Below are 16,860 nucleotides of genomic sequence, written 5' to 3'. Positions count from 1 at the left end.
GCAAGAAAGATGTTTAGCATAACGATTATGCTTTCTCCTCAGCCCAATTTTTATTTTTTAATTTCAAATTTTAACTCTTTCTTTATTACCTTTAGCTCCTTGGCTAAAATATCTTCGTAACTGATCAAAACTGATAAATAAGAACTGGAATGTAAAGAAGCTACTAACAAGAATACACCACAACATTTTCAAATCTGATTTCTTGTCAAATGAAACATCATTTCAAATGAACAGGAAAAAAATAAAATCTCAACATGGTCCCTTCCTTGGCTAGACAACTATTGTAAGAAACTCTAAGCTAGATTCAAATGAAACAAGAGACAACGTTTGTGAAGAAGCCAGCAGGAAGCCTCCAGTCCTCAGAGAAGAACGCAGTGTAGCACATGTTTTCAGACCTATGTCACTCTGTCCCGTTTCCACCCACAGTCAGTCCCAGCCCTTACTGGTTGCTCAGGTTGGACCAGAAGCACCCTGGTAGCTGGTATTTTCCCTGAAGGCATCTTGGTAACATTTCTGATGGTTCAGATCCTTGGCTATCACAGGGCTGGGCAGGTGGCTCTGTGCTTTATCAGCCAGGGGAGTCTTACAGGTGTTTCACCAGGCGCGAGGGACTGGGCAACCAAAACCTGGGAAGAGGGCCACTTCCCTGTCCCTCCCACCCTGCCTGACTCTGCTTCTCAGGCATGGCTGGCTAATGCAGCTCTCTCTGCCAGAGGTCCAGAGGTGCTGATAAGAGTGGAGTTGGGTATTCTGCTTTCTGCTTCTCTTCTGTACCTGGAGAGTGGGCTCAGTGGATTACTGTGCATGCTGGCAGTGACCAACCAGTGGTGTAGGCAGAGTGGGGTCACAAACAGGGCTGTGGTGGGCAGGTCCTTCCCTGACACCCACCATGCTTGGTAACCTTACTGAGCACCTCCCCTAAGAGCTCCTCAGTTTCCCATGTTTAAAAGAAAATAACTGGTGGCCCAGAGGGCGGCACAATGGCTAGAATATTGGACTGTCAAGCATGAGGCCCTGGGTTTGATTCCTAATGTTGCACGTGCCACAGTGATGATCTGGTTCTCTCTTTCTCTCATTAATAAATACATCATTACAAAAAATAAAAGTCTGAGACCTTAGATCATTTAGGATGAGTGTTTGGGATACTTGTTAGGCTCGTGAGCTATTTCTGTTTTTAGAAAGGACCCCCACCCCACCCCTACCCCACCCCAGACTGGTATTGCTAACAGTTACAGCCAACAGGTCCCTAAGTCAGGTCCAAAAGTAGAAGCTTGTGGCTAGATTTGAGTCATACTCGGTTATGACCATGTGACAGGTAGGTGTTGGGGCTATAAAGATGAATAAGACAGAAACCCAGCCCCAAGGAGCACAGACCTTGGATGCCCCCTGGAAAAAGAGAATGAGCTATTTCCTTGGGCCTGAAGTACCTGTTGGAACCCCAGAGGCAGGGCCCGAGTAAGTTAGTGAAACTGACTGATCCCCAACTTTGGTTGTGCAGAATGTGGGTCCTAGCACTTTGTCTTATAATGTTATTTTTAATTTGATGTCATTTTATTAGTGATATAATAATATTTTACAAGATTATATGACTGGGGGCAGTGATTTTGTGGTACAAAATTAATGTACAAATTACCTATATACACAGAACACAGTCCCTTCCAGATTTTTTAAATTTTATTTCTTTATTGGGGGATTAATATTTTACAGTTCCTAAAGTGGTCCTAGTCTTGTCTTGTTGCATTCTCAGGTAATCTTCCCCCTTTTAGTTCTTTTTCTTCCTTTTATCCCCTTTTCCCTTTCCCTTACTGGTGCAAGCTGGGGGTGGGAAGGGGAGGGACTGAGTTGATTTCCAAGTGTTTCCTTTGATCCTGCTTGGCTGGTCATGGCAGGCTTCTGGGAGGAAGTGGCTCAGAAAAGAAAGCTCAGTGGATTGATGAGACTGGTCACTCACACTTATGCCATCCTTCCCTGCAGTGACCTTTGCTCACCCCCCCCCCCAGGCGCAATGGGCCTGGTCACTTCCCCTTTTCCAGCGGCCAGACATGCCCCTCAAGTTTATGATTCAGTCAGACTGGTTCCCCGCCTGGACTGGGGGGTGGAGGGGCAGTGAGTTACCTGGGAGGTGCCGTGGCCCCGCCCTCGCCCGCCCGTGGCTCAGGTGAGGTTGGGGCGGGAGGGGCGGGCACCCCCAGTCTGCAACCTGCTGGCTGCACTGCAGGCTGGCGCGGGGCTGGCTCCTCTCGGGCCCGTTAGCCACGGCGCTGGTTGTTAGGTCGGGCTGGTAGGTCGGGGATTCTCGGAAGAGGGGCGCCTGGAGGAGCGCGGCCCGGCCGGGGTTAAGTCCCGCTGCTCCTGCCCGCGCCGGCCACCGCCTCCACTGCCGCCAGTCACCGCCGGCGGGCGACGCGGCACAAAGTGGGCGCTGCCTGCTGGGAAGGAGCCCCCGCCTCCCGCCACCGCGTGGGGTGCGCTTGCGGACCCCGCCATGGCCGAGGACATCGACTGGCTGGACCTGCCGGGCCGGTGGACCTACGGGGTGGACCGCGGTGGGAGAGTCTTCTTCGTCAAGTACGTGGGTCTCTTTCTCTCTCTCCCCCCAACAACCCCGTACACACACACACACACACACACACACACACACACACACACACACACACACACACACACACACACACACACACCTCTTGTATTTTTTCCCCCTGTAAAGTTGTCCAACTTGAAAGGTAGCAGGGCTGGTGGCCGGCTGGGGGAGGGTGGGGAACCAGGACAGCGGTGTGACTAATGGGGTTATCGCCATGCCTGTTCGAATGGGGCTCCCGCCTTTTCCTCGGTGGGTCAAAGTCCACCAAGGGCCCAGCGTTCTGCGGGCTGGAGAAGCGGGCAGGGCTGGGCAGGTGCGGCCTCCAAGCCTCCCCGCCCCACAACCCCAGTCACAGACGCGGGTCATGGAGGGGCGCCGACTGCATGACTAAATCTCCGGTCCAGCCTGGAGCTCATTCTTTCCAGCTCTGACCACTAAAGGGGCCAGGGAAACCCCACCCCCAACACACACACACACACACACATACACACACACACACACACTGCCCGGCATCCTCACACTGCAATCCCCCACGCACACCTTGGGCCCCAGACTTCCCTGCCGGAACCCTTGCTTAAGTGACAAAGTGCCAGAAGACACTTCCTTTGCCACCCTGCATGAGCCTGCCCCCCCCCCCACATACACACACACCACCACTCAGGGGTCCCAGGACCGCAGCCTTCCTGCTTCCTTACCCTTTTAGAGAGGGGCAGGTCTTGGCTGCTCCCAGTAATGTATTAGCCCTGTTATATTGATTTCACAAACCAGAATGCCTGGGGCAGAATCTCATTATAGCAGAGTGGCCCTGCTGGCGCGAGTTTTGGCCTGCTGCTCCTCTCGCTGCCTCCTGCCAGCATAGAAAGCTCCGGATAGTACAGTGAGTCCAAAACCCAGCGGTTTAAACCGCTCTCTGCACACAACTGAGTTTCCCTGTCTGGGAAGGAGCCCCTGGCAGATCGTGAGAGCTGAGGGACACCTCGGATGCAACTTCCGTTGTGTATAGTGAGTCTGGAGACAAGACTGGAGAGAAGGCCACTCATTAACCAGAGCTCAGACTGCTCCCAGATCCCCCCTCCATCACCAGCCAAAGGGTCTTTCCAGGAGTTAGGTACTTGCTGTGGGTCTTCATTCTGTAATTATCATCACTGTGATCATGATTGATGTTGTAATTATTTTATCACAGAAATAATTCCACTGAGCTTCTTGACCCTAGTTCAGATTATCAAATAAGAGAACTTACCCAATATTAAAACTTAGAGTCCATAGGGTGACCACAGAAACTCACCAGAAAGACCCACTCCTGGGCTTTCCCTCCAGAGTCTTATTTTGATGTCCTGGGGCTAGGCCTGGGAACCTCATTCCAACTCATACACCCTCAGGTGTCCCGATGAAGTAGTGACTTGGTGCTTCTCTTTCTTCCCAGCTTCTCTCCTGACCTTCCAGTTCAGTTTGTTATCCATCTCGCAAGTATGTGTTTTGATATTTGAATAGTCATTGTTTGATCCCTGCAGCTCTAGACATTGGAGAAAGTAAAAACAGGAAGATGGGAGTTTTTCTTTGAGAAGAGTAGGGAGGAAACGCAAGTACAAATGAAGCCATGTGACGCGTTCCAGAAGTCTTTGCATGATGCCATAGGAGCAGCAGGAAGAGCTGCTGCTTCCTGGGGAGTTCAGGGAGGGGTCTCCCCAGGAGGAAACATTAAGCTGATTGTGGGGGAGGGGGACTAGAATGAAGAAGTCTCTGGCCCAGAGCACTGAGGGGTGTCATCTAGGAAATTCTAGGGGGGCCTCAGGCAGAGATGGGTGGATGCTGCCAGGGTGTGCAGAAGAGGAAGCCGAATGAGCAGGAAGGTGGTGGCCTTGAAGCAAAGTCTTGTGTGAGAGGGGGCCGGGCGGTGGTGCACCAGGTTATGTGTACATGCGTGCAAAGTCTTGTGTGTTAGACTAAGGGACTTGAACTTGACTGTGTGGGTGACAGGAAGTCAGAGGAGATTTTGAACAAACAGTGGCATAGTTTGATATGAGTTTTTTAATTAGTTAATTTATTTTTATGAGCGATAGGCACACAGAGATAAAGAGAAGCCAGAGTACCACTCAGCTCAGGCTTGTGGTGGTGCCAGAGATTGAACCTGGGACTTCTGAGTCCTCAGGTATACAAAGACTGTGTTTTACCACAGTATCCGAGTTTTCAAACCCTTTGCACAGTTGCATGAACTGTAGGAGACACAGGTAGAATTAGGTGCAGAAAGGATGGATCTGAGAGGAGAGTAAAGTCAGTGATACCAGCCTGCAGTGCTCAACAGAATACGGCTCTAGAAAAGAGGGAGGATTACTGGAGGGCTTAATCCTCAATGGGAGCGGCTTCCCTGTTCTCCAGTGTAATGTGAGTAGGAGCATGGGTAAATTCTGGGCATGAGCTACCTAATAGTTTCTGGTGTGTTTGTGTGTGTGTGTGTGTGTGTGTGTGTGTGTGTGTGTGTGCGTGCGTGCGCGCGCGCGCGCGCTCTGGCTTGTGTGTGTGTGTGTGTGCTCTGGCTTGTGTGTGTGTGTGTGTGCGCGCGCTCTGGCTTATGGTGGTGCAGGGGGATTAAATCCTCAGGCACGAGAGTCTCTTGGCATAACCACCATGCTGTCTCCCCTGCTTTTCTGTTACTCTTGAATTAAGAGATAAGAATGTCCATTTGAGGATAGGGTGGGACTAGAGGTTGGTGGGAAGCCTTAGAACACCTTGCAAAGGGCTGCTGACTAGGATTCTTGAAGACTCTTTTTTTGGGTGGGGTGTTTGATCCAGCTAAGTTCACGGACTGTAGCTGTGTAGTAACATCAGTCCCCACAGTTTTGCAGAGTCCCCATCAGCTCACATCTGTGACAGTGTTGCTCTGGACTGGGGACTGACAGGTTGGGCAGTGGAAGGATGGGAAGGGAAAGAAGAGAGGGATTTGAAGGGATGTGGAGTGTGTGTGCACCCAGCCTGTGGTCCTGGGATTGACTCTGACCTCCTAGTGGGTGGCGGCAGATGGAAGTTCCCAGAAGCCAACCATGAGAGGAGGTGTCAGGGGCAGCAAAGTAGGAGTGAATCTTCCCTAACACTCCAGCCAGGCCTGCCTGAGATTCCCCTTCCTTTCCTCCTCTCCTGTTGCCTCCCAGCACTGGAGCCTAGACCTGAGGTCACCACAGCACCAGGGCCTGGGGGCGCCACAAGTTGATTTTGTCTCTTCTCTCATCAGAGGGTGGGCAGCCTCTGCCTGCAACAGTTGCCAACCGATACTTTGAGAGAAACTAGTGGCCTCAGAAGCAAATGAAATACATGCCACACAAAGGCACACACACAAATGTTCGCAGTGACTTTATTTGTAATGACCCCAAACTGAAAACGCCCCAGATATGCACCTGCAGGATGACACACTTGACATACTGTACCTAACAATGGAGAGCTAATCAGTCGTGAGATGAATTTAACTACAAACCCATATGAGCCTATAGAAAGAAGGACGTGGGATGGGAGTGGGGAGGGGGAAAGGAAGCCTGCTTGCCTGAATCCATTTGAATAGAACTCTAGAAAATGAATCTCTAGGGGGCCAGGCAGTGGCACACTAGGTTAAGTGCACATAATACTAAGCATAAGGACCCATGCAAGGACCTGGATTTGAGCCCCCAGTTCCTCACCTGTGGGGGGGGGGGTGTATTCTTCACAAGCAGTGAAACAGGTCTGCAGATGTCTATCTTTCTTCCTCTCTATCTCACCCTCTCCTCTCAGTTTCTGTCTGTCCTAGCCAATAAAATGGGGGGAAGAATGGCTGCCAGGAGCAGTGAATTCATAGTACTAGCACTGAGCACTGGTAATAACCCTGGAGGAAAAGAATGAAAAAAAAAAAAGAATCTCTAGTAAAAGAAAGCAGAAGAGTTGGGAAGAAGAGTGAGAATAGCAAGGATTGGCAGGGAAGAAAGGATTAATCAGTTGATTGATTGATGCATTTGAGCCTGGATCTCAATATACATACCGTTTCACTGCTCCTGGATGGACTCATCTGTTCAGCAAAGATACAGACACATGGAGAGAGGAAGAGACATCACAGCATCAGAACTGCCCCTGATAGGGTGGCTCCTTTCTTGTGGTACAGGGTTTGAACCTCAACTATGGGCAATGCGAGGTACCTGCCTCGCCCAGTTTGAGAGAGAGGACTTAAATAAAGAATGCAGAAAGTATGGGGGCTTCATGTCTTGCTGATGGTTTCTCAGGAATATACATATGTCAAAACTTTCTAAATTATAGATCCTTCATATGTGTTATTATCTATCTTTAGAAAAAAATAGTGGAGCTCAGCTTACCTAGTGGGGTTCATTATTATGATAAGTGAGGTATAATTATACACCTAAAAAGCACTGAGTGCTATCCTGGCTGGGACCCCCAAGGCCCACCACAAAGCCTGGATAACACAGGATCTGAGAGGCTTCTTACACACCTGGACAGAGCAAGAAGGTCAAATGCTTCATGCTAACCCATTTGTGGATCTGGAAGAACCAGGGTCAGCTAGTCAGTGAGGGCTGAATGAAATGACAGTTTGTTCACTTATTGATGACACAACTTCAAGGAAGTTATGTAATTTCTCAGCTTCATTATCTATACAATCCCCAGTGTCAGAGACTGGGGCGAATAAAAATAGCATTTTGAGATACCCAAGAACTCTTGGTTCGCCCACTTCTTCCTTTCTGATCCACTAGAGAAACTGTCAGTTGAGAAGCTTCTCTCTCCTCATGTAATTTCACCATCACTTCCAAAGGGTTTAGTAAGCCCTCAAGCTGTTCCCCATCCAAGTTGGTACCCTCATGATGGGGTAGCACCCTCTATGCAGTTATAGTGGGGGTTGTGGTCCTTAATTGCATTATATTACAATTAAGAGTTTTAAAACCGTTTATTATTATTATTATTACTTTATTGCCTCCAGGGTTATTGCTGGGACTTGGTGCCTGCAGAACAAATCCACCACTCTTGGCAGTTTGCTCTCCTCTCCCTTCCTCTCCCCTCCCCTCCCTTCCCTTCCACCCTCCTCTTATCCCCCTCCCCTCCCTTCCTGTCTTCCCCCTTCTCTTTCTCTCCTCCTCCCCTCCCCACTCTCAGTTCACATCCCTCTTCTTTTCCTTTCTTTTCTCTTTTTCTCTTTCTTTTATTTGCTAGAATAGAGATAAAATGAGAGGGAAGGAGTCAAGAGAGAGGGAAAAAGAAGGAGAGACACCTGCAGCCCTGCTTCACTGATTCACCCTGCAGTTGGGGCCACGGTCTTGAACCAAGGTCCTTGCACATGGTAACCTGTGTGCTCTATGGCTCTGTGTTGCAACTGTCTTTTCTTGGGTCTGCTTCCCCACTGGGGCCTGTGTTCCCTGAGGTCATGGATGACCTGGGCATCTGCTCAGTAAGAGCTTTGTGCACATGAATGGAAGCCAGTAGTGCACTGTCGATGTTCACACCCTCAGGTGTCTGTGGTGGCCCCTCAGGGTTGGTGTGGACTTGGAGACAGGTGTCCCGGCAAGAAAGCCTCTCTTCTTCTTCTTTTTTTAAAATTTATTTTCCCTTTTGTTGCCCTTTTTTATTGTTGTATTATTGTTGTTGTTATTGATGTCGTCATTGTTAGATAGAACAGAGAGAAGTGGAGAGGGGTGGGGAAGACAGAGAGAGGGGGAGAGAAAGATAGACACCTGCAGACCTGTTTCACCATCTGTGAAGCAACTCCCCCGCAGGTGGGGAGCTGGGGGCTCGAACCGGGATCCTTACGCCAGTCCTTGCGCTTCATGCCACGTGCGCTTAACCTGCTGCGCGACTCCTGAAAGTCTCTCTTCTATCTGCCTTATTCCTTTTCAACCAGAGCACTGCTCAGCTCTGGCATATGGTGGTGCTAGTGGTTAAACCTAGTACCTGGGGAGCTTCAGGCATGAAAGCCTTTTTGCATCACCTCTATGCTGTCTTCTCAGCCCTTCTGATGTATTCTTACTGGTCTCTTGCAGTGATGAGGAAAAGTCAACCAGCTGGTTGCATCCTGGCACAAACTCACCTATCCTGAGTGGACACACCTGCAGTATAGGTAAGGAGTTAGTTTATCTGTCTGTCTGTCTATCCCTGGACCTGCATTCAAGAAGGCAGCAATGACCTGGTGTTCGAGTAGGAATCCCTCCCATGATATTTCTCCTGACTTATCCTTTTCTCCATGATGGACTCACCTTAGCATTTGCACTGTCATTAGGAAAGTGTGTGTGTGCGCATGTGCATGTGCGTGTGCGTGTACGTGTGCGTGCGCACGCGCACACACTGCTGGTGGTGGTGCTGGTGGTGCTGGTCCTCTTTGGTCTTTCAGAACTCCCAGCTCTATGATTAGAATCTGGGACAGACCTTTGAGGATGAAATTTGCACTCCTTTCTCACCCTCTGCTCTGTCATGAGAGCTCCTGAACAGTGTCCCTCACCCCCAATGCTGCTCCCCAGAACCCTGTGTCTAATGGAAGTACCTCTCTGCTGTACCATTCAGTGACTGTACCACTCAGGCAACTGCTGTGTAATTAGCATGACCAGGGAACTGACCTGTTTCCTGGAATTAGTGGAAGGAGCTCTCCCTGACTGAAAGGCAGTACTAGTTATAATGGTGGAGAAGACACCATAGCTGGTCCTCAGGGTCCATCTGGGTAGTGGGAAAGTTGGGATACATATGTAAGGGAACTTTTCTGTCCAAACCAGAGGTGGGGGACCTTTTTTTCTGAAAAGGGCCATTTGGATATTTATAACATCAGTCATAGGTCATACTTAAAACTGAACATTGTAGGGGCTGGGTGGTAGCACAATGGGTTAAGTGCACATGGTGTGAAGTGCAAGGACCGGAATGAGGATCCTGGTTTGAGCCCCTGGCTCCCCACCTGCAAGGGGGTCACCAACAAGAAGGGCAACAAAATGGGAAAAACGGCCACCAGGAGCAGTAGATTCATAGTGCAGACACTGAGCCCCAGCGATAATCCTTGGAGGCAAAACACACACGCACACACACACACACACACACACACACACACACACACACACACAAGCTGAGCACTTCACATTGCTTTGACAAAAGCTCCTAGCTCCTAGATTTAATGAATGAATTTCAGGTCCCTCCTGTGGTTGCCCTGACAGGGCAGGGCCAGGCCAGATGATTTTTGGGCCCTTAAATCAGATGTTCCCCATGCCTGGTATATGAATGCAGTGAAGGCACTAAAAAGAGCCAGAAGGTCAGATATTTCAGTGAGCAAACAATGACATCCTCTTCAGGATTTTGCATAGGCCAGTTAGAGAAGTGTGAGTGTGGGAGATGTGCTCTTACACACCTGTACACACACACACACATACACATACACACGCACACACCTGTATACACACACACTGGCTTTCTCCCCTGCAGGGGTGTGGTTCTGGGAGGGTGGGAAGGGCACCACCAGCTCTGTGGACACAGGGTGGAGGTGGTAACTTGACCAGGGCTGACTCTCTTTAAGGTTCTGGGATGAGATTGTTTTTAGAGCTGAAAGGGACTTTAGGGAACATGAGGCCCAACTCCATTATTCTAATCACAGAAAACTGTGTTGGAGTGGGGGATAGCTCAACTGGTGAAGCCTAGGACTTCCATGCCTGAGACTGCTCCCAGTTCCATCCCCAGGGACTCATGAGCCAGAGAGGTGTGGTGCTCTGACTTCTCTGTGTTATTTTCTGTCTGTCTGTCTGTCTTTCATTAAAGAATTCTAAATATAGAGGGGGGCAGGGGGAAGACCATTCAGAAGTAGTAGGTGTGACTTAGAAAGGAAGAGAAGGAGGCCCGGCGGTGGCACAGCAGGTTAAGGACACATGGCGCCATCTCAAGGACCGGCATAAGGATCCCAGTTTGAGCCCCCAGCTCCCCACCTGAAGGGGGGGTGGCCTCACAGGCAGTGAAGCAGGTCTGCAGGTGTCTGTCTTTCTCTCCCCCTCTCTGTCTTCCCCTCCCCTCTCCATTTCTCTCTGTCCTATCCAGCAATGAGAACAGCAATGGCAGCAATAAAAAAGAAAGAGAAGGTAGGATCATAGAAAAAAATGGGCAAATATAGACAGGTAGTTATAGAATTAATAGTCAACCTATATATGTGACTTTGGAAGAACTAATGCAATTTTCAATGGAGGGAATGAGGACACAGAACTCTGCTGGTGGAATTATACCTCTGGTGCCTTATAGTTTTGTAAATCAATACTAGATATCTAATTTAAAAAAAGAAAAATTCAAAAGCTATTATTTATTTATTGGATAGAGACAGAAGGAAATCAAGAGAAAGGTGGGAGAGATAGAGACACCTGCAGCACTGCTTCACCACTTGTGAATCTTTCCCACTGCAGGTGGGGACTGGGGGCTCCTGGAAGCCATCTCTCTCTCTCTCTCTACACATATATATGTATATGTGTGTGTGTGTGTGTGTGCTTAAAAATAGATGTTTATTACAGAATTTTTAAAAAAATGGTGGGGGAAGATAGCATAATTGTTATGAAAAAAAGTATGATGCCTAAGGCTCCAAAGTCCCAGGTTCAGTATTCCATACCACCATAAGCCAGAGCCGAGCAGAGCCCTGGTTTCTCTCTGTATCTCCTTCATTAAAATAAAATAAATAAAATACTTAAAAAGAAGAATTTAAAAAAGGAAACCTTCCCTTATCTTAAATATTGCAAAGCAAAGAGGTGTTAATATATATGGACTATAAATTCACATTTACATGGAAAATTAATAGATATGGAGAAAAAATGGGATATTTTCACCCCTCAAAGATAACCTGTCAAGTCGCACACACACAAAACTAAGATCACATGAATACATAATGAAAAACAGGGACAATATGATAGACACCCAGTTTGTCCAAAGTGGACCAGGGCAGGGGAGTTGTTTGCTGGGCTCACTCTGGAAGCTCCAGGACTGATTTCTGCAAAACCAGCACCCAGGGCTATTTTCTGGGCTTTTTCTGGTAAACTGAAATCTCTGGTTTTCTTCTGGTTTGCAAAAACTGATAGACTACTATAACTCTTTCATAAGAATGAAGTGAACTTCTGAGAAGTGGGGGTGGGGGGGACCCATACTGTGTTTCTAGCTAGAAGAGGTGTATCCTGATGCCAAGACAGGCAGTTGCCTTCTTCCAGGCAGGTGATGCTATTATCCCTGTGTCTTAGCTTTTCTACTTTGTGTCCATCGTCTTGTTATAACCAGGAGGTGGGTCAGAGCCAGTTCACTGATTCTTTTGCTTTTGGATGTAGCCAACTGGTTGTCCCAAAGCCGGGAAGGAGTTAAGATGCCCCTGGAGCTTACTGGAAGGGCAGCTGCCTCTGCGGGCACGCCGCCTGGACAGGAATATAATCCCTCTTGGTGTTGCCCGGGGAAGAGAGGGCAGAGTGGAGGGAAGTTGCTGGAAAAGGCAGGGGACATCATCCACGCTGGCCTCCGGCCCAGGCTCACCACAGTGGTAGGCTTATTTATGATTCTGACCCAGGGGGGATCCCTCTACTTGGGAAGGCTGCCAACCCACGCCCTTCTGAATGGGGACGTCCTCCCTGAGAGACAGAGGGGAACAAGTGGCATCTATAGAACCGCATAGAGGAAAGAATGCAAGCTTTGGAGGCAGCGGACCAGACTCCCATCCTGACCCAGACACTTCCCGGGTGACCTGAAGTGAGTCAATTAACTTCTCTGGTCCTCAGTTTCCTCGTAAAAATTTGGGCGTGGGGTGGGGGATACTGGGGACTGGGAGATAGTTTACCCAGTAGAGTGCATACTGTGTCCTACATGAAGTCTCAGGTTCCAGCCCCTAGCACCAGATGGGGGCACCTACACTGGGGACTGCTTTACAAGTGGGGGAGCAGTGTTGAAGTGTCTCTCTTTTTCTCTCTGTCCCTATCTACCTCTCTGCTTTTCAACCTCTATAAAAATATCCATTAGGAGAACAGTGGAACCATGCAGGCACAAACCCCCAGCAATAACCCCAGTGAAGCAAAAAGGGAGAGCTCATGCTTCTCTATAATGTTGCTGTGCAGGTATGAAATGGCAGTCAGGGAAACTTAGAGGGAAGAAATGCATGCCAAGTGGTGCAGGTGCTGGCTTTTTGTCCCTTCCCTTCCCTTCCCTTCCCTTCCCTTCCCTTCCCTTCCCTTCCCTTCCCTTCCCTTCCCTTCCTTTCCTTTTCCTCTCCTCTCTTCTCCTCTCTTCTCCTCTCTTCTCCTCTCTTCTCCTCTCTTCTCCTCTCCTCTCCTCTCCTCTCCTCTCCTCTCCTCTCCTCTCCTCTCCTTTTCTTCTTTTTGCCACCAAGGTTATTGCTGGGGCTCAGTGCCTGCATGACTTCATGGTTTGTGTTGGCCATTTTTTCCCCTTTCCTTTAGACTAAGAGACAGAGATAAGAGAGGGAGAGAGTGAGACACAGAGAGAAGGAGAAATGCCTCAGCACCTCTCTACTGCTCATGAAGTATCCCTCCCCTACAGGCTGGTGGCCCGGGGCTGAAACTCAGGTCTTTGTGTGTGGCTATGTGTGCACTTGACCATGATAACTTCCATCCACAAAAACCCAAGAGGCAGGCAGGCCTTCTGGTCACCTTCTAGTGTTAAAGCAGCAGCAGCAGTAGCAGCCATGGATATACAGACCATTGATAAATACCAGGAATAAAAGGAGTGACTAAAACTGAATGCACTCCTCTCTATAGAACCCAGACTCTGCTTTTCTTTTTTTCTTTTTTTCAAAGTTTTTATTTATGAAATGGAAACACTGACAATATCATAGGATAAGAGGGGTACAATTCCACACAATTCCCTCCATCAGAACTCCACATCTCATCTCCTCCCCTGATAGCTTTCCTATTCTTTAACTCTCTGTGAGTATGGACCCAGGGTCATTATGGGGTGTAGAAGGTGGAAGGGCTGGCTTCTGTAATTGCTTCCCTGCAGAACATGGGCACTGACAGTTTGATCCATACTCCCAGCCTGTCTCTTTCTCTCCCTAGTGGGGCAAGGATCTGGGGAGGCGGGGCTCCAGGACACATGGTGGGGTTGTCTGCCCTGGGAAATTCGGTTGGCATCATGGTAACATCTGGTACCTGGTGACTGAAAAAGAGTTAAGATCTAAAGCAGAACAAATTGTTGACTAATTATGAACCCAAAGGCAAGAAAATTGTGGATGGAGATTTGGGGTCTCCATTTTGGAAAAAGCTAGTAGGTCTATTTTAGGTATATTCCAAGGGGCCCATGACCCAACTAGTTTTTGCCTGTGCCTGACATCTAATGTGCAGGTGACCTAAGCTATTGTCTGGGGAGATGGTGTCATAGTTGGAAAAAAGACCAGAAAGCTGGATCAGGGAAGAGAGTAGCTCCCAAATATGGGAAAAGTATGTAAATATTGTTAACTGTAAACCCTAATGATCTGATCTGGGGCCCATGTTCAGCACAGGGGCCTATGTAACCTCTGCATCCCTGTAGGTCTGAGCTCACATTCCATGGTCACAGCAAGGAACATTCCAGGCTGTGCCAATTTCAGGACCCATCATTCTTAGGTGATAGGCACAGTATGCTATCCAACCTCCTTTCAGAGAATGGAACATCCCTACCGTTGTTGATTCACATTGAAGGCCAGGTCTGACGGGCCCACAGAGGTGTGCATTATGTTGTTCCTGATGGAGATGACCAGTGACAGTGGTGAGAGGGATCTGTTAGAGGTCTTGGGCCATCACCAGACTCTGCTTTTCAGTGGTACATGCCCTAAGGCAGAGTGAAGGGTGGCACACCTGGTTGAGCACTCATGCTACCATGCACAGGGGTTCAAGCCCCTTGTCCCCACTTACAAAAGAGAAGCTTCTCTAGTAACAAAGCAGTGCTGCAGGTGTCTCTCTGCCTTTCTCCCTCTCTATAGACTTATGCCTCTATCCAATAAATGCATTAAGGAATAAATATTTGAATAATTAATAAATAAATGTTTTATAAAAGCACAGTTTATGCACATGCAGACTTTTGGAGCGGTCAGAAGGCTAGTTAAATAACTTGACAGTCTCAGAGCCCTTACCTCCCCCCGAAAGAATCATCTCTACACCCCCTGCATGCCCCCTCCCCCACAGTGGGTTCTTGGCCGCTGGGTGCAGGAACACTGTCAGGCGGGCAGGGCTCCTTGGAGCTGGCTGCTGTTTGGGGAGGGCACAGTGGGGAGCTGTCCAGCAGGGCCTGTGCTAACTTGGAGCTGCCCAGGCTCTCCTCACTGGCTCAGTTCCCTCAGCGGTTCATTCCTGCTCGTGTGTGAATCCAAGATTCTCCACTCAAAAATAACTTTATTATCTTTTCCCCAGATGTGCTATTAATTTTTGTCTAAGTCCCTCCATTTCACAGGGGCTGATGTTCCTGGTCCTCCTGGCCTGGGATTCAGACTGAATTCCTAGTTTCACCCTTCCTTCCTTCCTTCCTTCCTCCTTCCTTCCTTCCTTCCTTCCTTCCTTCCTTCCTTCCTTCCTTTCTTTCTCCCTTTTGTTCTTTCTCTCTTTCTTTCTCTCTTTTGTTCTTTCTCTCTTTCTTTCTTTCCTTCTTTAACTGGATAGAAACAGAGAAATTAAGGAGAAAAAGGGAAGACAGAGAGGGAGAAAGATAGAGGGACACCTGCAGTTCTGCTTCACCACTCATGAAGCTTCCCTCCCGCATGTGCGGAGGGGAACTTGAACCCAGGTCCTTACAAGCAGTAGCATGTGCACTGAGCCAGATGCACCGCTACCCCGGCCTACTCCTGGCCTGCTCTTAGTGCTTATTATCTGCAAGGCCCTGGACTGGCGGCCCCTCTTGGCTTCAGCTTCTGTTGTGTGATAGAAGGTGACAGAGTAGAGGACCCCCTGTGCTTTCCCTGCAGTCCCCACAGCAGGCACAGAGCAGGTACTCAATAAAAGCCTGTTGAATGAATGAATTATTGAATTATGGGATGTAGTGGCTCAATAATCACTTCACTATGATCTGATAGGGAATTAGCACCACCACTGTCTCATAACTTGCCAGAAGTGTGGGAGGAAGGGTGGGTGAGGGCAGTGTGGGCTTCGCAGTGGCGTCTTCCAGCTCCGCCAGGGGTGTGGGGAAGAGGGCACTTCCAGGGTTTCTCATTGTGGCTTTGCTTCCCTGCAGGTCTCCCTAAAGGCTGGGAGGTGGATTTCACCCCGGAAGGAGCTGTGTATTTCATCAAGTGAGTGAGTCTCAGTCTTTACTCTCTGCTCTTGCTGTTGGCCCTGTCACTGTGGCCCCTCAGCATGGGGGTGGGTGTAGGGGAGCGGCTGAAGGGTCAGTTTTCCTCTGACGGCCTTGCTGAGCTCTGTGAGAGGTGTTTCTGCAGATAAAGCTGTGTGTGTGTGTGTGTGTGTGTGTGTGTGTGTGTGTGTGCGCGCGCGTGCGCGCGCTTCTGCATGTCTATTTGTATTGGTGAGAGGGCCCTGTCAATCATGGAAAGGCTTCTGGTGTGGTGTGGCATGGTGTGGCGTGGTGTGGTGTGGCGTGGCGTGGGGTCGGGTGGGGTCGGGTGGGGAGTGGAAGTGAGCGTTGAGCTGGGCTGCACAGGGCAGAGGGAGGTGGCTCCCAGGAGTAGAGGAAAGATCTATGTGACTGGGAAATGGGGTCCGTTGGAGGAAGGTGTGAGCAGAGTGCACCAACGGACAGAAGGGTGGGGTGCCTGCAATCTTGGGTGCTGGGTATGTGTGGGTGTCCAGGGCTCTGTCTTTCTCTAGTTGGCTGGGTGGGGAGGCTGGGCTCCTTGGCAGTTGCTTGGAAATGAGGGGGAAGTAAGCTCTCCGGGCTGGGACGGCTCCCACCCAGCTAGGCCACCCCCACTCCACCTTGGCTGGGTCTCTCAGTCTCCTAGCCTGGCTGGGTCTTGGCTTCCTTCCCGTGGGTGGGGCACTGAGCGTGCTCAGGCCTGTGGGTCTCCCTGCCTGGTCTGGCATCAGATTCTGGCATCAGAATGACTGTTGGCAGGTGGAGTCTCCCCCTAATTCCCATCTCCCCTCTCTCTTTATAAAATATTTTATTCATTATTGAATAGACAGAGAGAAGCCAAGAGGGAAGTGGAAGATAGGGAGGGAGAGAGAGACACACACACACATATACACGTCTGCAGCCCTGATTCACCACCTGTGAACTCCCCTTCCCTGCAGGTGGGGGCTGGGGGCTTGAACCTCAGTCCTTACACATCGTGACCTGTGTGCACCACTGGAGGAGCCACTGCCTGACCCTCCCTCGCTCCTCTCCCCAAAACACCTCTC

The 16,860-nt window shown here is 49.5% G+C and overlaps 1 protein-coding gene across 18 annotated transcripts in view; it reads left to right on the top strand.

Moving 5' to 3' along the window:
* Positions 1-2,203: 2,203 nt before the first annotated feature.
* Positions 2,204-16,860, top strand: part of PLEKHA6 (pleckstrin homology domain containing A6) — a 166,331-nt gene continuing 151,674 nt past the window's right edge. For 6 of the 18 annotated variants that reach the window (XM_060178656.1, XM_060178653.1, XM_060178652.1 and 3 more), the window contains exons 1-3: positions 2,208-2,568; positions 8,581-8,657; positions 15,731-15,791. In XM_060178656.1, coding sequence (XP_060034639.1) covers positions 2,486-2,568; positions 8,581-8,657; positions 15,731-15,791 — 221 coding nt within the window. In that variant the 5' untranslated portion in view covers positions 2,208-2,485. Of the gene's footprint in view, positions 2,569-8,580; positions 8,658-15,730; positions 15,792-16,860 lie in introns of all 18 variants that reach the window. The other 12 variants (XM_060178658.1, XM_060178645.1, XM_060178644.1 and 9 more) reach the window with 5 other exon arrangements.

Source organism: Erinaceus europaeus, chromosome 19, assembly GCF_950295315.1.
Source record: "Erinaceus europaeus chromosome 19, mEriEur2.1, whole genome shotgun sequence".
Taxonomy (NCBI): domain Eukaryota; kingdom Metazoa; phylum Chordata; class Mammalia; order Eulipotyphla; family Erinaceidae; genus Erinaceus; species Erinaceus europaeus.
Note: the sequence above shows the minus strand (reverse complement) of the source record. Positions and strands in the feature narration are given on the sequence as shown.